The sequence below is a fragment of the Vidua chalybeata genome, chromosome 2 (genome assembly GCF_026979565.1).
Source record: "Vidua chalybeata isolate OUT-0048 chromosome 2, bVidCha1 merged haplotype, whole genome shotgun sequence".
In the NCBI taxonomy this organism is placed as follows: Eukaryota; Metazoa; Chordata; class Aves; order Passeriformes; family Viduidae; genus Vidua; species Vidua chalybeata.
The window spans coordinates 80,824,003-80,851,168 of record NC_071531.1 but is presented as its reverse complement, the minus strand read 5'-3'; the positions used below and the strand labels follow the sequence as shown (position 1 = coordinate 80,851,168).

The 27,166-nt window shown below is 37.7% G+C and overlaps 2 protein-coding genes across 3 annotated transcripts in view; one reads left to right on the top strand and one right to left on the bottom strand.

The window, feature by feature from the left end:
* The first annotated feature begins 2,838 nt into the window (after positions 1-2,838).
* CHORDC1 (cysteine and histidine rich domain containing 1) lies at positions 2,839-25,988 on the top strand. Of its 2 annotated transcripts, XR_008429157.1 has the most exons (12): positions 2,839-3,262; positions 6,632-6,681; positions 8,714-8,770; positions 9,271-9,431; positions 10,017-10,117; positions 11,051-11,109; positions 12,117-12,187; positions 12,473-12,578; positions 13,677-13,796; positions 14,414-14,476; positions 15,004-15,197; positions 25,923-25,988. XR_008429157.1 is itself a non-coding variant. In XM_053934081.1 (11 exons), exons 1-11 carry the CDS (start codon positions 2,881-2,883, stop codon positions 15,145-15,147), a joined length of 1,314 nt encoding a protein of 437 aa, XP_053790056.1. In that variant the 5' UTR covers positions 2,839-2,880; the 3' UTR covers positions 15,148-19,509. The 2 variants fall into 2 exon arrangements, 1 of the variants encoding a protein (XP_053790056.1); XM_053934081.1 differs by lacking the exon at positions 25,923-25,988 and having other exon boundaries at positions 15,004-19,509.
* The window catches only part of LOC128783424 (N-acetylated-alpha-linked acidic dipeptidase 2-like), a 31,336-nt gene continuing 28,877 nt past the window's right edge, over positions 24,708-27,166 (bottom strand). The window contains exon 19 of the mRNA XM_053934080.1: positions 24,708-26,094. Within this exon, the coding sequence (XP_053790055.1) occupies positions 25,905-26,094 (190 nt within the window). The 3' untranslated portion in view covers positions 24,708-25,904. The remainder of the gene's footprint in view (positions 26,095-27,166) is intronic.

Genomic DNA, 27,166 nt, shown 5'->3' with positions numbered 1-27,166 from the left:
CTTAGAAAATTACCTTTGAAAATTCTGCCTTAAATGAATTCCAACAATCGCACAGTAAGCCTGTGCTAAAGTCTGATATCAAAGGAGGTGGTGAGCCTTAATGAAGCATCTACTTAAATTCAGGTCGTGCTTTAGCAGCAAACACTCTGGCAGATTATTAGAAGCAGATGCTGTTTAATCTCTCTTACCTCCTGGGAAAACCTGGCATTTAAAAAAATCACAGAAGGGATTTTCTCACAGAAGGAGAAAAGTGTTCTCTCCCAAAAAGTCAGTTGTTCTGCTTCTCCATGAGATGTGACATTTTAAGATGTTCTGCCCATCAAATCTGAAAATATTCACATGAACAGGACAGTTTCTTGCAAACTCTAAAGGCTTTTGGCTTTTAGCTTTACAAGGATTTACATGTGTATTTTTATACATCTGCCAAGCTTCCTAAAGAAAGAATTTGCTTAATTATTTCACATTTTGATATTTTCAGATCTGAAACAGAGCTACCTGCCTTGATTTTACATGAGTCCTCAGAATCCATTTAAATTTCAAGGACTCCCTCTGTGTTCCAAGGAAGTTGAAGGAGCCCAAAATGCCCTCTGCCTCTGATTAGAAGCAAAAATATTCTGGTGTGATGCAACAGCTCTCGCCTGAAGCTTGAGTACTGAAAACTTTCTCCTTTCCCTCCTTTAGATTTATTGAAAACTGGTTTAGTTTGGGGATTTTTTGCAATCCTATATTCAGCAGTTCTGTACAAACCATGTCCTGATTTGAAGACTCCAGGATGAAAGACTCCTCACTCAACAAACTGGGAAGGAAATCAATTTTGCAAAGATTCTACATTTTGAGAAGTGAACTGAAACATTCTGTTTCTTTACAGATTCTAGTTTTACAGGGAAGCTATGCCATTTCCAATGCTTGGAAATACACCTAAGTCCCATTAACTGTGGATGAGATGGAATGAATTTTAACTGGTAGAAATTCAAGGTGGCTTTTTTTCAGGGAGATTTTTGCAAAGAAACTAGCTCTGTGAAAAAAAAAAAAAAAAAAAAAAAAAAAAAAAAAAAAAAGTAAAAAGAAAAGGGGGATGGGGCAGATATAAATCCCTCTGCTATCATACATACATAAAATCCAGAGTGTATATTGTCCTGTGTTATGTCTGTTCAAGGTAGAACACTGCTTCCAAAATTTTTTAACTGTAACATTTCTGACATGAGAAAAATAGAGCAGATGTATTTAAAATAAAAATCATACACTTACAAATCTTTCACTATTTCTCAGATAAGATGTCTTATAACACCTAATACAAGATCCAATCGCTAAAGGCATCATAAAAGCTGTCTAACACTCTGGAATCCAACACTTTGAAAGATTTTGAAACTGAAAATAAAGGACACATCACAAAAAAATTATATACGTACTTTTCATATTTTAAGTTCTAGGGAACCAAAATCCAGTGATCATCCATTAGATCATTATTCCTTATCACTCTAAATCTCAAATGAAAAATTTCTACACAAAATATATAGGAATAAATTAAGTCTGTCATGCCCACAAGATGATTATCTAAATCTTATTTGAACAAGTTACTTTCTACCTTTCTACCTTTCCAAAACTGGTTTGAAAGCCTCTCATGCCTTCTTATCAAGCACAAAAAAAGCCTTTTTGAAGCTGTGCAGACTTCTGTGAGATGAAGATTACATACTGTCAATTTGCAGTGTTTTGTGCCAAATACACACAATCTCAAGAGCTGATTACAAACCATTATTTGCTTCTACAGTGTTGTGTGAAACAAAACACCTAATTCTATTTAGCATCACGTACAAAGATGACAGATACAGCTCGCTAACTTTCAGAGATCTGACTCTGTGTGTTAAAATTAACAACAAACTGAGTTTTCAGGTGAATTTTCTTTAATGCCATATGCTGTAGAGTTTTGAATTATTAAACAAATACATTCTTTTTTTGATTTCTGTCTGGAAGATATAAAGGCATGTCTCCATATCAGTGAGATAGCAATTAAGGTAGGGAATATGCACAAGATACTTTTTGGGAGCACGCGGATTATATTTTTCTTTTCATAAGTGTTGAACCAAACTCCATTACTAACGTCATAGGAAAGCACTCAGTATTAGATGACTCAAACAAATGTGTATCTTTATGTGAGCCACACATTAAAAAAATGCCAACAGACATCAGGCATCAACTCACAAGTTTGCAGAAGATCAGGGCTACATCAGAAGCAGTCTCCTGATGATCCTTTTGCATCATGAAACTCCCTTTAACAAGCACTTTTTTTGTTCATTCTGTGCATGTGTGCTTCAGGATTTCTCATAGGCTGCACAAACACCTGGGCAATTCTATTTTAAAAGCTGTGCTGTAGATGTTTAACTAGAAGGAATCAGTTTATAATTGCGTGCACAAATGTAGCTGTCTGTAGTTATGTATTTAGAACACCATGTAGTGACAAGAGAAAAGAATGGCTTCAAATTTTTAGACTCAGTATTATTCCTAACATTATTTATTTTGAGGATGGTGAGGCACTGGGACAGGGGATGCCCCATGCCTGGTGTTCCAGGCCAGGTTAGACAGGGCTTGGAGCACGGCGAAATGTCCTCGCCTATGGTGGTGGGGTTGGAACCAGATGATCTTAAGGGTCCCTTCCAACTCCAAACTATTCTATGATTTTAAAGAGAACCTCTATAATGCACACTATAGAGCATATATAAATTGGCCAGCTGTCAGGACCAGCCAGGCAAACTTGCAGGCAACTAAGAGAACATAAATTAGTGGTTTTCATAGTAGGCTTCTGACGCTGGCATCTCTGCTTCAGTGCAGATGAGACAGCCGTTTAACACATATACACAAGCATTTATTCGAAATCAAACTCATATGCAAGGAAAGGGAAAAAGAAAAAAAAAAAAAAAACAAGCGCGAGAAATTCTCCGGAGGCCGAGCATTCACGCACAGCCGCGGCACCACCACCGGCCCCAGCCGCCCGGCGGTTCCGCGGCCCCGCAGCAGCGCCTGCGCGGCCGCCCGCCCGCGCTCGCCGGCCCCCGAAGCTTCGTGAAGATTCCGGAAGGCTCCGGCCGGCTCTTTCCGCCGCAGGAGCTGCCCCGCCCCCGGTGCTGCTGCCCGGCTTCCTTCCTCCCTTCCCTCTTCCTTCCGCCGTGTTTCACCGGGCTCTGCTCTCCCGGTGTCGCGGCCATGTCGCTGCTCTGCTACAACCGGGGCTGTGGGCAGCGCTTCGACCCCGAGAACAACACGGAGGGTGAGAGCGGCGGAGGGGCCGGGGCGCGGTGCCTCCCGGCTGACAGCGCGGGGAGCGGGGGCGGCCTCCGCGGCCCTGCGGGGCGGTGTGAGCTCGTCCCGCGCGGGGCCGGGCGCTGCGGGGCCGGCACCCGAGCCGCGGGGTGCTCCTGCCCCGGGAGCACGCGTGTGGGGCCGGGGCAGGCCCGGCGCCGTACGGCGCTGTCATGTGTGCCAGAGGTTCTCAAGGCTCTCTGCTGAGGGCCTCTGTGGGTGTTGCATTCATCGCAGTTACCAGCGGCTTTTTGTTTTTTTTTTTTTTTTTTTGTTTGGTTATAGTTGGTTGGTTTAGTTTTTGTTATTTTTTTTTAGTTCAAGTGTGTGGACTTGTAGCGGGTAATTAAATGTGTCTGAATTGCACACGTGTGCCTTCTCTTCCAACTGCCTTGAGCCTTTGCAGTACTTCTGTGTTTGCTGGGAATGCTGGTGAAGCGTGTTAAAAGCTTTGTCATTTGGAGTTTCATAATTCCGCAGAGGTGCAGAAGGGCGAGTTGAGTTTTCAGAAGGCTTGCCCTCACCTGGTTCATAAAGTAACGCTGTTGGTTGAATGTCTAGAATGCTCTCTCTTAATTTAATTTTTAGTGACCCCTAGGGCTCGAAGTAGGCTAACATGTTCTAACTTGTGCGTTTTCTGTGGTTTAGAACCGTGGCAATAAGGAGTGTTTATTTTTCTCAGTTACGTGTTTTTGCATAGAGAGGGGCAACATATTGAGTAGGACTTGCTAATGTTTGTAACAGCAGAAGTGGGCATAGCTGTGGAATGCTTACATTTAGTGATCTCTTCCACCACTATCCCCAGCACCTCTTTGCCCCAAAAGGCAAAGCAGATAAGGATATTTATTGTTTAAAAAAAAATCCTATTAGGAGTTTTTGACCTGTACTCCTTATAAAAGCAACAGTTCTTTATGGTTTGTGATCGGGCTGTAGTAAACTAGGTCAGGTTGGCATGGCCATATGCTAGCTCTGTGGTGCTTGGGTTGGGGAAAAAAAACTTTATGACATGAAATTTGTTTCAGTAAGTGGCTGGAACATGTAGTGGAATCACTGTGTCCTAGACTAAGCATTTCTGAAGGTAAATGTAATTATACACAGATCGCTACAAAGAACCAGGGTTTGCATATGGGTGACCCCTACAAATTTCTACTTTAACATCTAATGAAAGGACTGTTAAAGTGCTTTAAGGATGCAGCAGTAAGGTGATAGTAGTGTGTGCACAGTAGGATCAGTTTGGCTATGAAATTGACATCAAAAAAGCTCCAAAGAAACAAAAACCTGAAAAATTGTGGTACTTGTGTCTCCAAAAGTTGCAGGAGGGTTAGAGAAAATGGCTTTGAAATACTTTGGTCTTTCTGGTAAAAGAAATATATTAACAGCAGTGGGGAGGTAACTAGTTTTTTTTTTGTTGTTGTTTTTTGTTTTTTTAAATTAAAATGTAGAATAGCAACCAAAGGCTGCAGCAATCTCATCTCATACAAATCCGAACTAGAATATGCTTTTATCTGCTTGTATCCTGACCAGTTTTCTCTGCCTAGTGTGAGAAGGGGTCCTTTGTGTCAGATAAGAGCTGTTGGACCCGGTGAGAGCACAGACGAGCTGGTGTTTTACTGTTCTCTAGCAGGCACAATGGTCAGACTGCTCAGATCCCGCTGGCTCTGCTGAGGCACTGCAGAGCTCCTTGTCCTGGCATCTTCTCTCCTGGAGCACGCAGGGCCGTGAGGAGGCAGCAGCCAAGTGGGCTGTCACTTGCTTCATCTGGTACCTACTGCAGAGCAGGCTCCAGGGAGAGAGGAAAAAGGATTGCACTTGGCCAGATGGACGACCAGGCACTTGTCTGCGTCTACCTTGAGCTGGAGCATAGCCACCCCTGAGATAGTTGATTTTGTGATGGTTCTGGTCTCTAAAACAGTTGCTGTTATTAACAGCATCTCTCTAGTGAAGAATTAGAAATAGTCATTTAAGTCTTCTGACTCAGAAAAAAATTTTGCTACAAAACAGAGTTTATTCTCATGATGCTTCTAGTGACATACTTTCATGCTTTTGGAAAAGAATAACCTCTACTTTTATTTGATTTAAGAGTGAAGTCCTGGTCTCTATGCAAAATAACCACCTTTTTCCTTTTTAATTTTCCTGCGAGGTTTACCAGCATTAGCTTTTCATCCTGAAACTGAAGGAATTTATAAAGGTTTATGGATATATTTGTAAGCCTTGCTGAAGGACTAATGTCCCAAAATATGTGCATTTTGAGTTAAGGTGGGAACGGATGTCTCTCAGACTGTATTAGTGCTTTAGACTAGGCACTGAATATAAAATCAAATAAAATTATACAAAATTGTGTTTCTTTTAAAATCTACATATTTATAAAAAAGATAAAAACAACTAAGCTTGGTTTGGGTTTTTGCCTATTAAATATTTGTAGGCAGATTGCTAATAAAGTTATTTATCACTCTTTTTTTTTGCTTCCTATTATATGCATTGTTACTGTTTGCCACTTTAAATTTTAAGTGTTTCTAATTTTGCTTTAAAGGCTAAAATGTAGTGGTTAGAGTCAAGTCAGTAAAATACTATCCACGCAGTAAATGGCAGTAAGAAGTTATATAATCAGAGCAGTTTTATTACATGTGAAAGGAATACAAGTAAAAGAGAACAGCTGTGTAATGTTGATAAACACCTGTAAATGCAAACACTTTAATTAATGGAGGCTGTGGTCAAGTGTAGTGTTTGTACAGAATGTATTAGTAATAAATAGTATTGACACATCAAAATTGTGTGTGTAAGACTAACCTTTGGGTTCAAATCCTTAGGTGGCTTAGGATACTACAAACATTGAAAAAAGAACAAGGTAATTACAGTTCAAATCATAAACTCATGATGTGCATCAAGAGACTTTTTTAACAGAATGCTTCTCAGTAGAAAACTCTGATCAGGTTCAAATAGATGTATTTGAAGTGATAAGTCAGTATTTTCTATTGGTCACATAGCCATAGGGTCACCTTCTTCTGCAAAATTACCAGTCAGGCCCGGTTACTGATGAAGGCCAGGGATGTTTACTTGCTCCATGTAGAAGCAGTAGTTTGTCTTAGACACCTGCTTTCTAGTTTGTGTTGTGTTACACATAAGAAGAAAGAAGACCTGATTATTTATGTTTAATATATGCACTCAGAGAGCATTTTTTGTGAAATCTGGATTTTTCTGGGTAATGATGTGCATTCAGGGAAGTGGGGTAGCTCATGGCATACATAAATTGCAGGTATGGCATTTTTGCTGGGTTTGTAATCATATGAATAAAGATTATTGGTATGCTTCAATATTCGTAATAATGATTGTCTTCTAGGTTCATGCACATACCATCCAGGTGTGCCTGTTTTTCATGATGCTCTCAAAGTAAGTATGCAACTGTCCATTTAAGTATTATCATTTTGGTTTTTCATCTTTTTAATTCCACATCTTTCAGTGTTGAGAAACTGATGTTCAGCCTATCATGAGCAGACCCATGAAATTAGAAAAGCACAGTTACTCATTCCTGAAAAAGAAATTAAAAACTCCACTCATATGGTCTAAATGCCATGCAAGTCTAGATGACTTGTTTCCTGTTGATTAACTGACTTTAGGTCTCTCAGCAGTTTAATTAGGTTCTCTATATAGGACTGTGGAGCCATTGAGGGGTTTCATATTCTTTAAGTTAATTAACCTGCTTGGAATTCAGAGCAGCTGCTTGTGGTCTAATGTGGCCAGGGCAGTAATGTGTATGTGACATTTGTCTGCTGTAAATAACAGCAGTTCATTTAATCAGCCAAATGAGGATGTTGGTTGAATCAGGATTGGTCACCCATGCCTCTTATGCAGCTGTCCAGGATTCTTGGGCTCCATCTTCAGTGAAGAATTAAATATACCTGTGATGGGTCTCCAGTGCTTAGGCCTGACTGCACAGCCCATCCTTGGTTTTGTGCTAAACTGTTTTCCCTCTTCAGGATCTACTGGATGCATACAAAATGCTTACAGGGAATCATCTCAGACACAACTGCTGAAACAGTAGAGGAAATCATTCTAATAATTTAATTGTGTGTAGTCAGAAATCTGGTGTCCAAAAATGGAGCCTGGCACTTTATTAATACTGGTGTTGCCTAATTGACTTTTCTTAAAACACTAAACTGCTGTTTAGCTGAGCTTTGAGGGGAGTGAGTGTTGGTTTTTTTCTTGGTATTTAGAAACTGCTTCTGCTAGAAGCGCATTTCATCCCAACAACGTGGCGTCTTTTGTCCTTGTGAAAGCTTCTGCGTTTGTGCTGGGCAGTGTGTTTGCTGTGAGCTGTTGCTTATATTGCAGTACTGACTCTAGAATCATCCATTGTGTGCCACTGGCAAATTGGGACAAATGCTCTTAGATCCAACACTGTACCGTTGCTTAGACAATGGTAAATTTTTTTGTACATTTAAATTAACGCTGTAAATTATGTACGTGTAAATTTTAGCCATACTGAGAGCACAGTACAAAAACCTTATACGTCGTTACAAAGAGAGAAATTAGACGGTTAGCTCAAAAACTTAGTTTTACTCCCTCTTTCTCTTACATACTCACTGTTTTTAAACAAATGCCACTTTCCCCCTTCTCCGTATCCTAATTAAAAATTTATCATAATTGCAAATGAGCAGTTTTCTTCATGCTATGAGTTTAGATAATCTAGGTGGGCAGGATGAACCTTTTGCCTCCTCAACGGTGGAAATAGTTAATATTTTGAGGGTATTTTAGAACAACCTACATAAACCCATTGTGTTGCACCACTTAAGCTTTTAAAGTGCTGGTGCATTAGTCAAACTGTTGTCTCTTTGAGAGAGAACTGTTGTTCTTTGAGTTCTAAGATATATTATTCACAGTGTCAAGGCAATTTGCTCTAAAATTGAATTTCTTCTGGTTGATATGATAAAAAGTGTTCTTAATTGATATAGTTGGATAGCTGTGCAATGCATATATCCAGCTCTGTTGGTGGGAAATAAGCAACTGAAAGATTTGAGTGGTGCTCAAGAAAAGGAAAAAAAAAAATCCCTATAATTTTTGGAAGAGGGCCTGTGCAGAGCCTGGTCTCAGGTGTAGTATTTGTTTGTTTTGCTTACATGTTACTTTATGAAATGAAGTAACATTTCTGTTTTCTGTTATACAGAGTTGGTACCTAACTTATCATGGAAGTATTGCCTCACATTTACTGAACTTTCTGATTAAGGCAGCATCAGCAAACTAGAAGAGTTCTCTGGCTTTTAAAATTGCAGATGACAATATTGTCCACAGTAGGGAAGAAAACAATTGCTAAGCTTGATGTGCCATATTTTTTAAAGAAATATAATAAATATTTTGCTTTTTTTAATCTGTTGTCAAGCTCGGTAGTCATGCCTATGTCGTTTCTCTTCCAAAATGCTTATAGGGTTGGTCATGTTGTAAGAGGAGAACAACAGACTTTTCTGACTTCTTAAGCATTGTGGTATGTACTCATGATTATTTACAATTTCTATACTTGTCAAGTGACTGTGATTAATATTAAATGGTGCATGTGCTTGCATGTTTTAAATTTGCCTACTTCTCTTAAAACAGTCTTAATTCCTATATACTCTATTTTTCTTTATATAATGCTCAGGGCTTCATATAATGAAGTCAAGGCTCATTTTCAAGCTTTAATTGTTAAAATTATCAAAATAGATTTTGATAGAACTGCTTTTTAATAAAGAAGGATGGCCAACATTTATTGCTGCTTTGCTTGACTACAGAAAGTATGCATTTTTCTTTTAACTTATGTCCAAAATGAGAATATTTTCCTTTTTAGGCATAGGTTTTCCTTTGCAGCCAGTGTTTAGAGTGGGCTAAAGGAAAAGATGGAGCTGAAGAAATGAGTCAAGAAGACTTGTTGCAGTTTTTGTTAATTTTTAATGCATATGAACTACACTGCATTTATATATAAATAAAAACATATGCTTTCCATAATAGGGTTGTACAAAGGGTCTCCATAACAGTGAGAAACCTCCTGAGCCTGTTAAACCAAAAGTCAAAACTACTTCTGAACGAAAGGAGCTAGCTGAACTGAAACCCAAATTTCAAGAACACATAATTCAGGCACCAAAACCATTGGAAACAATTAAGAGACCAAGGTATGGTATATAAAACTTCAGGTTTTCCAGATTTGTAATCAGTTCACCAAGTTAAAGCTTGCTTGGTTTTTCAGTGTCGTACATTTCATGTAGTGTAGAAATTCTGAAATTATGACCTTAGAAGACCTTGGTTTTGGTAGAAGTGATGATGTTATTTTAAGCTTCAAAATATGAGAAAAGAATTCTGGTTATGACAAAGAAGTACTTGATCTTTCAGCACTTAGATCCACAAGAAGCAAAAATTGAAGTATATATATAGTGGCTTAAAATGCCACTAGAAGCTGTGTTAAGTGTTTTAAATAGTAATAAAAATAATTTTGGGGTGCTTTTATTTAGATTTCTTAGTATCTCTGATTTATTTTTATTTTTGTAGAATATTTAGTATTTCCAATTGAAAGCCAAGACTGCCTTCCAAGTTGCTAGTCTGTTTTTTCATAAACAGTACGGATTGGCATTTACAAAAGTAGTTTGTTGAAGGGAGGTTTGAAAGGAAGAGCCTTGTAGGAAGATTAAAAGTTACTACTTTGTCTTCTATAAATTCTTTCCCATGAAGTAAGTTGACACTAATACATGGATTTTTTTTAGCCCAGATGAGCCAATGACAAATTTGCAGCTGAAAGTGTCAGCTTCCTTGAAACAAGCTCTTGATAAACTGAAACTGTCATCAGAAAATGAAGGGAGAAAAGGTAAGGAGACAGGGAGATTAAGTAGGTATGTGATGCTAAGTGTCACACAAATAAATGAAATGCAGATCTTGTCATTTCTGAAGTGATAGTTTCCTGTAATTATGTTCTTTTTCGTAATAATCTGGGAAATACCTTCCAGTCCAGGGAATGATGATTGAAGTCCAAATGTGGATAGCATGGAGACTTGGTTGTCAGGAGCAGTTCACTGTCCTTAGCATTATTTGAACTGTGTCTTTCTTAAGATTTCTTGGTTAGAATAGACATAATGGGAACATTCATTTCTGCATGTGACTGACAGAGTTACCAAAAAATGAGCTGTGCTCCCTATTGTTGCAGAGACAGTATCATATAAAACCTTCATAAATTGGTGAAATTCTTCAGAAGACTAGTTGGTTCTCCCTTGTCTGTTTTTCTTCTTTCTTCTTCCCACATTTTATTTGGAATTTGGTTCCAGAACTACACCACTCCTTAAGAAACTTTATAATTTCAACCTACACTTGTGGCTATTTTATGCTCTTTTGTTCTTGTGCCAAGCTAATTTAGCTCTTCTTTCTCTATGGTATCCAGATTATTTCCTTGTGTGTATTTATAGACAACAGTTGAAGCCTTTTACATTCTTAGTTTTATAAAACTGAACAAGATGAATGACTGTTCACTTCCCCTGTGATTGTAATGATCCTCTTCATCTTTTTTTATTTACCTCACTTAAAATGTGTAAAGATATAGAGCCTAGAATTTGATGCATAGGTAATACAGCTTTTGGAATGTTTCTCTGTACCTCTCTGGCAGATTTCACTGTCAGGCAGAAAATAGAAGCTTGAAGAGGAAGGTTTTTCTAATCTCCTCCTCAGCTCAGTTTAGTCCTTAATAAAAGCTAAGTGTTCAGTCAATTACACAATTCATTTGCTATTTTCTATAATAATCTGTTTACAGATGAAGATAGTGATGAAATCAAGATTGGGACGGCATGTAAAAATGCAGGCTGTTCAAAAGTAAGTGGTTCAGTTGTACTCTAAATGCAGCTGCTCAGCTATTAAGTGAGCAGTTTTGGTTTTTTGCATGCTGCAAGTTAATTTGGAAAAGGCACAAAGTCCATTGGGTTTAACAAATGCACATTTGATAACATGCTTTATTATGGACAAATGTGAGTTGTTCGCAGAAAGTCGACAATTATTTTTTTTCCTAAACCTGTCATGAACTTCTAATTAGTAAGCTTGTCAAATCCATTGTACTGAGGTGTTTCAACTTAACATATTAAATATAATATTGGTGAGGGGTAGCTTACTGATAACACTTGAGTTGCTCTTGATAATGTGTATAGATTAGAAGCATCTACAGATCTTAACAGAGTCTGCAAGAAGAATTAAAAAGTCAGTGTTTTAACAATTCTAGCACCAAAATCAGTCATTATATTATGTAGTCATTCAAAGTGAAAGTTACACTGACAGGCTTGTTTTGTGCAAAATGGGACAGTAAAATTTAAATACCTATTTTACCTGGAAGATTTTGCATTATCAGCCGAAGCTCTGGTGGGAGGAGCACTTTGGCAGTCTTTGTGTTGGGAAGAACTGATTTGATACTCAGTGGCTAAGTTGTATATTGTTTATTTTAATTTCTCTAGAGAATCCATGTGTTTTATGAATGACAAATTTAATTTATTTTCAAGTTCTTGTTTTCTCTGAATGCTCAGAGTATTTTAAAGACAGAAATCTCTGAGGATCTGCAGTGACCTTTGTGAGCATAGATGGTGTCACCATTGATGTGTGCCACTGAACTAATATAAAGACAGCTTCTCAGCAGTGCTAGAGAACCTTCTGTGAAGGAAGGTAGAACAGTTACTTGGAAAAGCTAGGACAAGCCATTCGATCTAGATTATTTACCCAAAAGCTTTGTCATACTTTGGTCATTATTTCTGGTTTTTGTCATGTTATGTTTTATTTTTTTTTCCTTGCTCCAAATCCTGTAACAGTAATACACTTCAAATGCTTTGTCCCACCAGACATACGAAGGACCACACAGCACAGAGGAAGTATGTATCTACCATTCTGGTGTACCTATATTCCATGAAGGGTTAGTATTCAGCTAACTTCCATTTTTGTACCTGTGTTCTGTGAAGGGTTAGTATTCAGTTAACTTCAGGGTTTTTTAACTAATCTGTTGGTGTTCCTGCTTTCTTGTGTGCTCCTGCTAGATGTAGCCTTGATTTATTTGCTATTCCCTCTTCTGTCAAAAAATGGCAATGCTTAAAGGGGGTATACGGAAGTAACAGTAATATTGCATAAAAGAAAGATCTTAAATGTTCACAGTAAACAGTGTCCTAAATATTGTTTGTTAATTACTTTGCAAACTTCCAAGGATGAAGTATTGGAGCTGTTGTAAAAGAAAAACTTCTGACTTCAATACATTTTTAGCTCAAGAAGGCTGCACAAGAGGACCACACGTATGGACTAAAAAGGATGCAGTAAGTAGTGTTAAGATTGCATTCTGGAACTGACCATTCTGAATTTTGAATACTGAAATGTAGTTTGTAGCTTGATTGAGTTACTACTGTAGCTGAGCTGTTACAGATTACTACCTCTGACATAATGTGGAGGATACATAATGTGCACAGCAGGAAAACTGAGAAATGGAGTGTGAAGTAGTCTGTGGTACAGGTATACTTGATTCTTTAAGAATATTATAGAATATAAAAATGGACCAAAACACTTGAAAAACATTATTTGGTCACATGATGGATACAGGTGAACACAAAGTTCTTGTTACGAATGTATTGTCTGTTGCTGAGGCAAAAAGGGTATGACACTGGAAACATCAGGAATGTTTAACAGAAGAAAATAAAGATATGTTATAAAAAGTGTAGTTTCATTACCTCATTCCAAAGTAATTACTTCACAAATCCTTTACTTCCTTTAAATCTTATAATTGCTGGTTGCTTTGAATATTTATGTTTTTGTTCAAGAATTATTTGCAAGTGCATAAAGTAGGGATTAAAAAAAAAAGCTGAAGACATGAGTCCAAAGCAGGAGAGTGTAGAAAAAGAGAGTAAAGAATTTCCCCACGTTTAAAGAAACCATGTGTATATTAACTGTATGTGTATTGAGATAATGGGCTTTTATCCAGCAATGATTTTTTTTTACTTGGGCTTTTTGTTTTTATTTTGAGGGTTTTTTCACAGTTTACTTTTTCTGCATCAGAGAACAGAGTGTAATACATTTTTTTTGCAGGACTATGAAGCACTCTTGGAGTCATGGCATTCTTTCTCTTTGTTCAGTTTCTTTCTATAACCTGCTGGCTAACTTTAGTCTTGGAAAATAAGTTGATCCACAAGTAACTTTTTTTTTGTTGTAGTTTGTTTGAGAGGGAGATACTGAAATACTTAGTAAAAAGAATTGCAAGTGGAGTCTTGCAGTCTCCTGTGAAGATGAAATATAGTCCTTTATTAGCTATGCTAATTGGCTATTAAAACAAGTCCTGGGCGTTTATGCTGTTAATCTTGTAAAAATATATTCAAATGTAATTCTAAGTCTTTTTTTTTTCCTGTGCCTTTTTCCTTATGTAGGGTACAAAAGTAGTTCCATGCAGGCATGATTGGCACCAGACTGGAGGAGAAGTGACTGTTTCTGTATATGCTAAAAACTCTGTCCCTGATCTGAGCTACGTAGAAGCTAATAGCACAATGGTGAGCCTCTACCTTAAGATCAGCAACTTCAACCTAGGAAAATCTGCTCAGCTTTATTTACAAGGCAGAGATAGCATAAGACTCTATTTTGAGTAACTGCTTTTTCTTGGCATTTGTGTTTGTTCAAGTATGTATAGCTTTTTTTCTTCCTTCTGTTTGGACATCTGCACTTTAATGTGTGGGGTTTTTTTTAAGCTGCAATAAAGTACTGCAAAAAAAATCTTTAATTTGACTTCCATAATGAAAACCCAAGCATGATGGGTTTGCATCATACGTATAAATAATTATAGAGTCATCATTTAGTTGTATTTGACTTAATGTAATTTGATACCATTCTTCATTGTATGCTGCTTCACAGCTACTAATATTAAACAGGTGTCAAAATGCCTCTGTGATTTGTCTAAAGTGATAAGCTACCAGTGGTCACTGTTGACTGCAACTGTATCAGAATGTATTAAAATAGATACTCACTTCTATTTCTGAGGGACAATTTTATCACTTTGGTCATTGTAGGATCCAAATCCTAAAATGGTATATTCTGTTTAAACATGCTTGAGGTGTCAGATGTTTTATTAACATGATAAACTTTTCTTATTTCTTTTGTTTTTCCTGTTAAGGTAAATATCCATATTGTGTTTGAAGGAGAAAAGGAGTTTCACCGTAGTGTGAAGTTGTGGGGAGTAAGTATAAAAATATTTTTTCTATTAAAAAGAAACAAACAAAAAATCAAACAAAAAAAAAAGCCCAGAAAGAAACAGAAACATAAGCCATTAGCTTCCTCTCTTTCAGAAGGGTTTGGTTTTCCTCATTACTCTGTTTTTTGAAAGAATTTCTGTTGCATGACATTGAGTAATTACATTTAAATCTGAATATAATGACCCAGGAGTGTGACATAATAATGGGCACTGCTTTGTACAGAAGGTGGCCTTCCAAGGTCCTTTCTGATCCCACCACCATGGTAGTGGTATTGCAGAAAACCCTTGGTTATGTATGTTAGCCAGTGTATGTTAGATATGCATAGACATATGTTTTTGCCATAAACATTCTGTAGCTTGGGAATGGGAAACAATCTTGTTTTCAAGATACTAGAGGGATCTTCATCTACCTAAACATCTACTGAAACTTAGTGATGAGGTACTCCCTAACTTAATTCCCCAGTGTCTATCAATCTGTTAAACTGAAGTGTGAAATACCTTTACTGTTACAGGTGATTGATGTAAAGAGGAGTTACGTGAACATGACCGCTACAAAGATTGAGCTCACTATGAGAAAAGCAGAGCCCCTGCTATGGGCAAGTCTGGAGTTACCAGTATCCAACACACAACCAAAACAGGAGAGTTCGGATCAGTAACAATTCCAAGAGACAAGTTATTTCCCATGATGAAGTGGTGACTTGCTACTGTAATCAAATATTTAACTTTTATATAAATTTTTTTTTTTTTAATGCTAGTTCATCTGTTCCCTTCTAGAAAGAAATTTGACGCACAGTAAATGGGGATGTAAACTTGAAAGGGTAACAGTTATTTCTGCTCTTGCTCCCCTGGGTATGTTTATGCTAGATGCAATGTCTCCATGGGAATTTAGAGTAAAACAGCTATTGCCCTTTGCTTGCAACCTTCCCTACCATGCACTGACTATCCCAGTAGATGTGCTCTCTGTTCATAGTGAGTGTCTTTGTTTTTCAGCTGTTCCCTTTAGACTGGATGCATTTGGTAGCCCGTGTTAAATTCAACACTGTTATGAAACATACAGTAATGCAGATACAAAAATCTGAGATTGAACTGATTAGCATGTAATTCTACATCTAGAGTAAAAGGTTATATAAACAGAAATAGGTAGTTGTACACTTGTAGGCTTTCATGTTCTGAAACAAAGGTTTGTTTCAATTACCTGTTGGCTATGGAGAAATGAAATGAACGGTGTTATTCCAAGGATTTCAGTACTTGCTGACTCCTGCTGTCTTTCATGTATCAAAGCAGATCAGGTTAAAATTTTTAAAAAAAGGTGGCAAGAAGGGATTTATTTAACTCGTTTACGTTTGCTATTTGAATCGTTAAATAGAAAAGCAAATGGACAGTGAAATGGCTGTGTAACTTAGCATTTCAGCTGTGCAGAGTATGCAAACAGGAAACTATTGTAAAATTACCAAAGTGCTGTATATATTTGGCAGCCTTTAGAATGTATAGTCTGTCCTATTTTACAACACCAAAAATATCAAGACTCAAAGTAGATGGATGGATATGTGTAGTAAGAGAAGCCAGGACACCCTGTAGGTGTCTTGGTAAAACAATTTCCACATAGATATGTGTATCTTTGATTCTGAGAATGGTGACAGTCATCTAAGAACTGCAGTTATAATACAGGACAAATCTTAGGAGAAACAACATGCTTTAAAATGTCTGTCTCAAATTGTAATTGTACCTTTGAATCAAAATACTTTAAAAGAATACTGTATCTTTTGAGCAGACTGTAATTAGAAATCAAGATCTTAGTTTTGTTTTCAGTTTATCAGTAAAGGTGTGTGGCTGCAAGCAGGATAGCTGTAAAAATGAGATTTTTTTTTTAATCCAGGCAGCAATACACACAGTAATGTTACTTTCTATTTCTGGTTGGAGTAGTTCCTTAATTTTGGCTTGCAGCTGAAATAAAAATGTTTTCCTATTAAGTAATAAAAAATGCACACCATTATTTATTGTGCCTAATCCTATATATGTAAACAAGAGGTCTTGTGGACTGTTAAAATACGTGGATGCTCATCTACCAGCCTTGGCAGACCTGGAATAGTGTCAGGAGAAACACAGGGTGTAGTAAAGGCATTCTGAAGTGAAAGACAGATTTCTGAGAATCTTGCTGTTTTCCAATAGGTATGATTTGACTCAGACTTCTGTCTCTAACAGTACTTGAAGTCCTACTTCATGCTTAAAGTAGTAGGAAATACATTACCAAAGAAACCATCCCTGAACTCTAAGAAGTTAACACTGGTGATACAAATATATATATATATATATATATGTATGTACACATATATAAAATTGTTTTGGTGCTTCTCTATCTTAATTTCAAGATCCTTTGTCCTCAGTTACTTAGTTTGAGCATGGTTGTATGCTCCATTGGGCCCTTCTAAAAAATTTCAGCTCTAAGTTCTGCTGTATAGATTCTGTTAACCTCTAATAATGCCTTTTTTTCCTCTTTTTTTAAATCTGAAAATGTCAGGTACTGCAAAGTGATAGGGTACAAGCTTATAAAATATGTGCCTGCCAGGTGATGCTCTCAAAATGGAACAGATGTTCCTTCATGTGTTCTGAACCAACAAGTGGAGTACTTATTAGTATGACACTGAGAACATCAGTGGATAAAAAATTCTAGATAGATGTAGCTACTAGCATGCCATCTGTGTTTGTGTGTGCAGAACTCTGAACTTGGACAGCAAAATTAGTAGTGCTTAAACGCCAGGATAAAGTTCTTGTTTAACAAGCAAGTTTGAATGTGTCTATCCATATGGATATATAAATATCCTAAATATGTTAAAAAATGTGGAAAACATATTTTCTCTTAATTTGCATCCTCATGTGCAGTAGGTCTACATAATGTAAAACCTATTTTAAAGAACTACATGGAAAATGGAATTCCTTGGGAAAACAGAATTTCTGGTTTTAAATAAGTCATATTCTGTGTTAGTGCACTAAACCCTAAATGGAGAGAAATGTGGATGAATGGGCCATCTGCTGTGAATGCTGTAGACTTTGGGATCCTGTAACTACTTGTTACACTCTTTCAAACTATGTTCTGCTGATAGCTTAGTCACTTTGGCCATAAGTGGGAGAAAGCGCCTGTAAACACGGTCTCCAATTTTGCTTTTGCTTTTTATTCATTCCTCCTGCTCTTCTCCTGTTGTTCATACTTTCAGCACAAAACTAAAGATACTTCAGGTGTTCTATAATGACTCCTCCCATCAATGGCAATACAACTACTTTTAAAACTTACCTGTTTAAAAAAACAAGCAAACAAATCAAAGAACCTATGAAAACCCCACCAGCTTTGGTCAGGCAAGAAGGTATAGATTGTACAATAACAGCATAGTTTCTGTGGCCTGGAATGCTTTTCAAAATAAAAGTGTAAACCTTCAGATGGCCTAGACTGTCTGTTTAACTGCAGCAATTCTTAGCAGTTTTTTATAACCACATGTCCGCATCTATCCTGAAGCTGTAAGAGCTGTATCACTCACTGAATTTGTGTATTTTGAGCAGTTGCTCACAACAGGCTTCAGCACACCAAGGGTTGTTCCTGGTGTTTCATGCAATGACATCTTGACGTGCATAGTGGTAGCAGACACTTTGATGGAATATTGACTTAGTTGTAACTTTTATTAGTACGTGTGGAGAGAAGGTAAGGCCAACTGTAGTGTACTAAACCAATCATGATACTTTCCCAAAAGCAAGATTTGTCAAGTAAACAAAGTGATATTTGATCACAGGCATTCACCTGTCTAATATTATGACACTAAATTGCAAGCCAGTATGAACAGAAATACTCGGTGTCAAATTCATCCTTTTTTCATGTTCTCAGATGTTGTGCTGTATTTATCAAATTAAATTGATACAGTACAACTATATTTTTATAAATTGTTTAAGAGCTGTAGTGTGTTTCAGTCTGGGTTTATGTGTTACACATGTAGGCAAGCATGTTACATGAGTCAGAACTGACTGTCCAGGTGTATATAAAACTTATCCCTTTATAATGCAAACAATTGCATGGGTATACATATACTGTATGCATGCATACAGTTTATGACAGAAATCTTAATCTTTTCCCTCGTATATAAGCCCATTTTCCTATCTAACATATTTGTACCGAACATTACATCCCAGGTAAAAAGTGATAGGATGAAAGGAAACAACTTGAAGTTGTGCCAGGGGAGGTTTAGATTGGATGTTAGGAAAAACAATTTTCATGGAAGGGCTTGTCAAGCATTAGAACAAGCTGCCCAGGGAAGCAGTGCAGTCACCATGCCTGGAGGTGTTGAAAAAAACATGGGTATAGCACTTAAGGACACGGTTTAATGGTGAACATGGTGGTGGTGCTACCTTGGTGGTTAGTGATCTTAGAGGTTTTTCTAATTTTAACAATTCTGTGATTTTGTATCCGTAACAACATTTCTTGAAGGAATTGGAATTTATGTGAAATGTTAATACACTGCTAAGCACAGGGCTGATCAGCTACTCTGACTCTTCGGTGCTGATACAACTTGACAAAAACATCTTCCATCGGATGGTATTCTGGATTGTGTACATTATCAAGTCACCATTTCAGAGGCTGAGGAATTAATTTTACTAGGAATTTTGCCTTGGGAAAAAATATACCTATTCTACATAATGATGCATTTTTGGCTTGCATTCTTGAAACATGGCATGAGTATTAATTAAATACTGTATCTATTAATGATAATGATCTTTCCCAATTTGCTACTAAATTTTTTTACTTCTTCAGGAGGAGATCGTTTTTAAAGTAATGAGTTATGTGTCTGGAACACTGTTTAAGAGTGGTAATAATTTTGCCATTATAAGAGTCTTGAATTACAGTTGAAGAGGAGATGTCTTTTCGCATGGCTGTTTGATTCTGCACATTCACAAAACTTACAGCAATTAATCTTGTGTCTTCATGCTCTAGGTTTTTTCTAAATGTATCCAATAAAATTCTTATTACATGCTGGTTACATTTGGGGGTTGTGTTTGACTCCTTTTGTTATGGGTGAGAACTTCCTGTTAGTTTGCAGTGTGGTGAAGTAAAATGTAAGTAGGCATTTTCCACATGTGAGTCTATTTAGGAGGGAAACTGCATCGCCAAGGGGTTTTTCCCCACCTGTAGTTCTTTTCTTTGCTTGTTGCTTTCTAAAGCTACAGCCCAGTCAGGATATGAGTTTTGCAGAAATCTGAGTGTGGTTACTGAGATGGCAGCCTGTCTCATTTACAGAAATAGTTCAGTCCAAGAATTTTGAGCTGTCACAAACTTAATGGAAGTGGCATAATTCCAGATACAGTGGCTGTTTCTAAAGTTGCTGAAGGTACTGTTGCTTTGATTTTTTTTCTGGTTTCTTAGAAAAATAAGATACTTTCCAAAACCCCTGGCATTGACTCAGTGTAGAAAAGGGTTTGCCTCTTGAAGCCTGATATCTTCTATGGTAATAAATATTTGGGCTTTTCCTGAAGTTTGGGTAGATGTTTTAACCAGAGGATAACCATGGTATTGTGACAGACATTACAAACTAATCCACAGTCAAATGAATGGTGAAGGAAAAAATGAAGCATCCTTTTGAATAAAATTTTTTTGTTACCTACTAGAAACAAGTATTTGAAGAATTAGTTCCTTGTTAAATTTTAATGAAAGGTGCATTGCAACAAAATTCATTTAAAGCTACGCGAGGCAGATCTTTTACCTTACAATGATATATGAAATATTTTTAGTCCAGAAACCTTCTTCTCTGAAATGTGATTTAAACCTATGATAAATATTGATACTGCAATATTATTGCTTAATTCCATGCTTGGGAGAAAACTAACCTAATATACTTCTAGCCTTATTTGCTTTACCTAATTTGTTCATCCTTAATTGGAAATCAGGCTTCTGTATAAGGAGGCAGAGTTGATGCAGTGTGCTTCTATACCCCAAGGGACTTAATTTAGGTTCTTTTTTTTTTAAAGGAATGCCTTCTAATCAAGTTATATTATTATGTAAAAAAACAACTGAAATTTTAAATGTTCTGCCCATAGTGAGAGCAGTTAACATTTGCAGTGTCTACTCATGATCAAAACCTACAATAAAGAGGTAGTTTAGGTTCTTTAACTGCAGCTTTGTGAACTGGAATGTTGTTGGCTCTTCTGTTACCAGAGTTTTACTTTACTGAATAACTTAAGTGGGATGCTTGTGCTTTCCAAGAGTAATTAACAGCTGTAAAGAAGAGAAGGTCAGTAAAATGAATGGAGGATATTGAAATGTAGTTGAAAATAAGCTTTTAAGAAAAAGATTGTCACATGTTTGTTGTTGAAAAATAAGAGAAGACATGCTAAGGATGATGCAAAGGAACAGCTCCCAACAGCTAAACTTGACAGTGTTTTACAATTTTCTCACCTTTGTAAGGGTTCACCTGCTTGCTGTGTGAGTACAGTGGCATTGGTCAGTGCTCCTTTTGCTGTTATTTTTCCTCAACAACATTTTACTTTACAAAACAGCCAATTAGATGTATTGCATTTATAATTAAACAGTTGTTTTGGCACAGATTGCCTGAAGTCTTGGGTATGGTTGGGACTTGTATAATGAAAAGTGGCGAAAAATTAAGTGTGGTTTAGTGGTAATACCCAAATGCTGAATGCATAATTCTTAAGCTAAACCATGCATAATTTTAATGAGTTTTTGTATTTCACAATTGTATTATATAATGCACATATGTTTTACCTTAAACTGTCCCATAAGAGTACTTCAGTAAGCATAGCTATTCAGGAGTGTATCGCAACCTGCGGCATCCTACATCCTTCCTTTTCCTCCATGCATTGCAGGTGTTCTTCACTGAAGTTTTAAGTATAGTTTTGTGCAGACTGAGCAGTAGCTGTTAGAGAGCTGATAGATTTTGCTAGAGGTTCTCCATATTCTGGTAATTGTATGTTAATACAAAACAGAGTGTAATGCTGCTTGAGAGGCAAGTGCCAAGTCCTGCAGTCTCACTCTGAATCCTATACAAATATCTGGTCCTCAGGCAGGTTGTTTTTTATCAGACTGTATATGTTTCCTCTGCCCGAACTCCTGCTTCTTACAGGTTATGTAAGGGCATGTTGTCACAACAGTCACTGTGTCCAGCAACTGTGACTTGGGTTTCCTTCTAAAAGTACAGCCAAGTTTGGAAGTAATGTGGATAGCAGCATCAGGAACATGTCAGCTGCACTGTCAGCAGGCTAGCAAAGCACATCTGGGGAAGGTGCCATATAAACTTAGCAAGTCTATTCTTATCCGATATCCTGCTGTGAAATGCTTTTCTGTTATTGCCTCTCCCTTAATGAAAGGTTGGAGAATGTTTGGAGTTTAATTGACCCAGGTCCAGCCCCTCCTGCATGAGATGCCTAACAAAGCACTCTTACTCCTCCTCCAAGATTCCTTAAGCTCCCTGAGCTGAAGATGTTTAAGCGTGCAGCATCCATCAGGAGAATCACTGTTGATGCTGACAGGAGGATCCTTGACCTTATAGATTCCAACTGGCACAAGTCTCAGTAGTGTAATGGGAACGATCTTTTACCTTGACAAAGACTGCTTGCTAAATTCAGCTCCTGCTGGTTTCTCTAAGGACACTTTATATGAGCAGGTGCTGTTCTCTGAGGAACAGAGCACTTTGGTTCTGCTCCGAACAGCAGAAGCAAGATTTCTGTATTTCATTTAATTAGTGTTGTCTTCTCTGCTCTGCCATAGGGAAGTTCATGATGTTCAGCATCATTCAGCTTTTTCAATAGCACTGTTAACTGTACACTGATATCCTATTAATAAAACTAGGGGAATTTAGAGAGGAAAAAAACAGGTAATGCATGTCCAATTTCTACCAGCTGCAGAGAGAGCTCCCCAGATGAGTCTGACAGTGTCACCTGGAGATTCCAGCACCTAGGGTTACAGATTTCTTTCCAAAGGCAAACCAAAGGTATTTCAACCATAAGATAATCTGAATCATAGGATCAAACAAAGGATCAACCCAAACACAGGTTTGGGTTGAAAGGGACCTTTAAAGGCTATCCAGTCCAATCCCATTGCCATCTTCAGCTAGATAAGGTTCAGAACACTCACCCTGAATGTTTCCAGGGATGGCGTGTCTACCATCAATCTGGGCAACTTGTTCTGGTGTTTCCTCACCTGCATTGTAAAAATCCTACTTGTATCTCATCTAAATTGACCCTTCTCCAGTTTAAAACTATTACCTCTTGTACTAATGCAACAGGGCCTACTAAAAAGTTTGTCTCCAAGCTGAAATAAACTTCCAGGCACTGTCCCTTTGGAACTGATTTTCTAAAGAGGCAACTGACAACCCAAATATCCAAGTGATACTTGGTCCATCCAAGTTTAATTTTGCCAGATTGTTTTGCAGCTCCAGTCTACTAGGCTGAAGGGTTGGTTTCTCCCATTTGTAGGATTTGCTGATTGTTTCAGCTAGGCTGAGTGAAGGACCTGGGCAAATGGAATTGTGGAAGGACACAGTAGGTGATCCAGTGTAAAGAGAGTGAAAAATTCCCTTCCCACACTTCAAAATTATGGGAAGGCAGAACTACACTTTGCACTGGGGGACAGCAACAGAGGTTTGTTTGCTTATCTATAGAACATAAGATTCTACTCATTGAAGAAGGAAAGGCAGTTGGAGCCCTGAGTAACTGATCCTTTCAATAAGAAAAAGGGATTTTGTGGAATTGTCGTGGTTTGATATGGAAGTGAATTTTTTTTAGGAAGTTAGGTTAAACTAATCAGTAGTCAAGTTTAGATATTGGTACCTGGAGTGACCACTGAAAGTATAGACACGCTTCTGAGAACACAGGGAGTTAAAAGTAAGAACTCTCAGGAGAACTCTTTCTTTTGGTTTTGGTTGTCAGAGTGTGTAGACTTTCTTTTTGCTTAACTTTAGGCTGGGTGGGGGAGGGGAAGCTACGCGGCCTTGTCTAGGTAGGCTGAGGGGGCTGAGGGTCTGGAACCCAGCTAGCTCTTGTTAGTATATTATGCTATTAGTTAGTATAAGCCATTTATAAGTAGTTTGGTTTCCTTATTTATAAGGGTTTGGATATCACTCTCCCTCAGTAGAACTTTATAGACAGGAATGGAAATAGATTTCATGTATTTTGTGTACTTCTCAGGATGTAGCTGGTCATGATGAATTTCACATTCACACAGTTATCAATTAAGTTGACAAGAGGAGCAAAGCAATCAATGCCAGCTGTGCATTCAGCCTGCTGTGAGCTGTAATTTATTCTTACAGCTTCAAACTGCACAGGGAAGCAAGGAGAGATTGTATGTTATTTTGCAGCAGCAAGGTAATAGTACAGAACCTCAAAGGCTAGCTACCACTGAAAGTTATGTTACTGGTGAAACATTTGTTCACTGGTTTATATATTCCTGTAAATGAAGGAAGAAGAAAGTTTCATCAAATATTTCTTTACAATGTGGAAACTCCTTATTTGCCTTATACTCTGATGATCCTACAGCAGCAACCACTGGCAGATCCAAAGTTGGCTGCTGCTCATATGGAAGAGGCACTAATGGCTTTTTTCCACCATCTAGATATCCTAACCCTCCCTTGGGGGCACATTCATTACTGTCCATTGCAGTTAATGTAAAGTTATGATGGAGCAGGAAGGGCACACGATTTGGAGAAAGGGAAAAAAAAAAAAAAACAGTGTAGTTATATACCAGTCACATCATTACAAGATGTTCTTAAGCAGTAAGTTCAGCTACGGATGTGGAGATGAACTTATTAACTGTGAGTGTCCCCAGTTAGGTAAAAGTAAAGAGAACAACAAAAATGTATTCGCTGTTCATAGGATCATAGAATAGGTTTAGGTTGGAAGAGACCCTAAAGATCCTCTAGTTCCAACACCCCTGCCATGAGCAGGGATGCCTTCCACTAGACCAGGCTGCTCAGAGCTCCATCCAGCCTGGCCTTGAACACCTTTCATGGAGGCATACTGGAGGCAATGCCAGTGAAAGCCTCTCTTCTTGGTGGCAATATCCCTCAGAACAACTTCCAAGAAGTTATTTCTGGTAACCTTGTTTGAATTCAAGGCATCTGAGATGAGAACAAGAACTCTGTCCTGCTTTTCTAATTCTGTCCTCTTTAAGGCTACATCTGTTCTATTCCCCATAAAACAAAGAAGATTTTATTCCCACAACATGGTTCAATTTATTGTAGTAAGAAAAACTGTAGTATATTTTACTTAAGATATTAAAATGGTTAATGTCAGTTTCTACAAGCTGGAATGTGATTCAGTAAAATTCTAGCAATTTTTTTTAGTTTTAAAGCATATAGATGAGAATTACACCTAGGGCAAATGAAGGGCAAATGAAGCAAGACATTTTTAATTTTTTTTTTTTATATACAAACGAAACAGTTTTGTACAACTGGCCTTCTCATGCATTTCAGTTCCTCTTTGAATGTAAAATCAGCTCCTTATGGGAAACATTCTTCAGGTCTTACTTGAAGACAGAATTATCTCAAGCACCATGCTAATAGTCACAGTGTCCTTCAGCTCCTTCAGATGGAAAAAATATGAAAGATTGCCTGGGAAAAAATAGGAACAAAAGCTGCCATGGGTTTAGAACTAGAGAAAGTGCCAAAAAGAGCAGGGAGGTCAGCTTTTGGTTACTCCCCAAAATCTTTATTTTCCAAAGTACAAATGAAGGAGGGAGATGCATAGAGACTTTCAGTGGGATGGATGTGCACTCCACTGAGACCATGCTTTTAGATTTCTGTATATAAGCAGCTGTTTTCCCTGATTATCAAGAATCAGTATTGCTTTGGTAATCAGTAGGAGAGTCACTTCTTTATTTTTTTAAGGAATGGAAAGCAAATCAGTGTAAAGAGCATTTGCCAGTCCTGCAGAATAAATTCTGAAATGCAGAGATGCCTTTGATGTTTTCTATTATAAAAGTAATTATCAGAACAAGAAAAATGTGCAGGCTGAGTATTACATTTTTTCCATCAAAATTTGTGCTGTTGATCACTGCTGTGGACAAAATTTGCAGGTAGTTTGGCAAATAATTGTTTTCATAACTGTACATCCAAAACATTGGGTCCTCAAAGCTGGTAGATCTCAGAAAATTCCAATTAGAAACTGTTCCTGCTTCCCCCCTGTTCCCACTTCTCCCCACACCCAAATTTGCTTCCATCCAGGGCTATTCATAAAGCTACAGTTCTGTCAGTAGCAGAGATGCAGCAATTCCTAGCTCAGTAGTTCTCTGACACACAGAACTCTGCTCACCTACCATGTGGTTTGGGAGGCTGGAGACTCAGGGCAGGCAGTTGGGGACACTGGGACACTGCAGCAGCCTGGCAGCTCTGTGTGCCACACTGCTGTGGGAGTTTTCAAAGCCATCATCTTATGCTACTTCTTTCAGTGTGTCTGCTGCTGCCTGCACAGTGAAGGCTGCAATGGAAATCTGCCTCTTCACTTCTTCCCAGGCTTCATGTTGATCAGCTTTGCTTTCAATATCAAACATGGCATCATAGATTCCTGGGAAGGATTCTCCTGCGTATTTGTTGTGGCTGCTTGGAGCAAAGATGACATGTCTATGGGAAAAGAAGAAAAAGGTAATTATCCTAAATAAAATAAACTGTTGTTGAGGTGTGTGTTCATTTTATGTGAACAGCTATGAATCCCAGGAAAATCAGAACTTACTAAATACACAGGAAATCGGTCTTTAAAAGGACAGAAACAGTCACAAGAGCAAAATCTTTTGGAAAGGGCACAGATTTAGGTCAGGTGGCCTTCTCCTTGAGAAGAGATGACACATTTGTCTAATTAGGAACAAAACCATGTTATACTTTTTGAAAATGAGAGCTCAACAAACTTTTCAAAGTAATTTGCCAGTCTGGAACTGGGAATACAACTAGTTATAGGTTTGTTGTGAGAAATGGAATAGAAACCTCAAAAACAATTAAGTAGCTGCAGAACTGTCAGCAGATTACTTATCTTGGAAAGCAATTTAAAAGGAGGGAAAAAAAATCTGTGGGTGAATTCTTGAGAAAAGCATGAATTCTTCAGAAAAGAAGTGATCATATTGGATCAGAACTGCACAAAATATCAATCTTATTTTTTGGTATAGTTTTTTTTTTCCTAAATAATTAATAGCTGCAGATCTGCAATTAAATTGATTTTAACTATGAAGTATCTTTCACTATGTGAAAGAGTCCTCCCAAATGAAAAGAAACATTAAAATCACATTAATAAATACAAGCAAGTAAGAACTAAGATTAAAAAAACCCAGACAGCTCCAAATGATACCTAACACCCAACAAGAAAATTTCAAGAAAGAAATTACTTCATTCTTCTCAAAGTGTGAGTGGAAGTTTACCCTATGAGGATGGAAGTGTGATTCTCAGTTCTACCTGCCTGAAAGACTTCTGGCATGGTGTGAAATCCATCCTTTAGTGAGTCAGACATATCCAGTTGTTAGGAAAAGGGGGATACAGAAAGCAAAGTGAGCTACTTACACCCCTGACACTGAAAGCTGGCATCTTGTCAGGTATTCCTAATAAAAGCACTGGGTTTCTAGAAAGGATATAGTAGTTAGTGGTTTAAGCTTTTTGGAGCACCTATAGAAGCAGCCAAAGCTGGGACAGATGGGGCTCTGTAGCACAG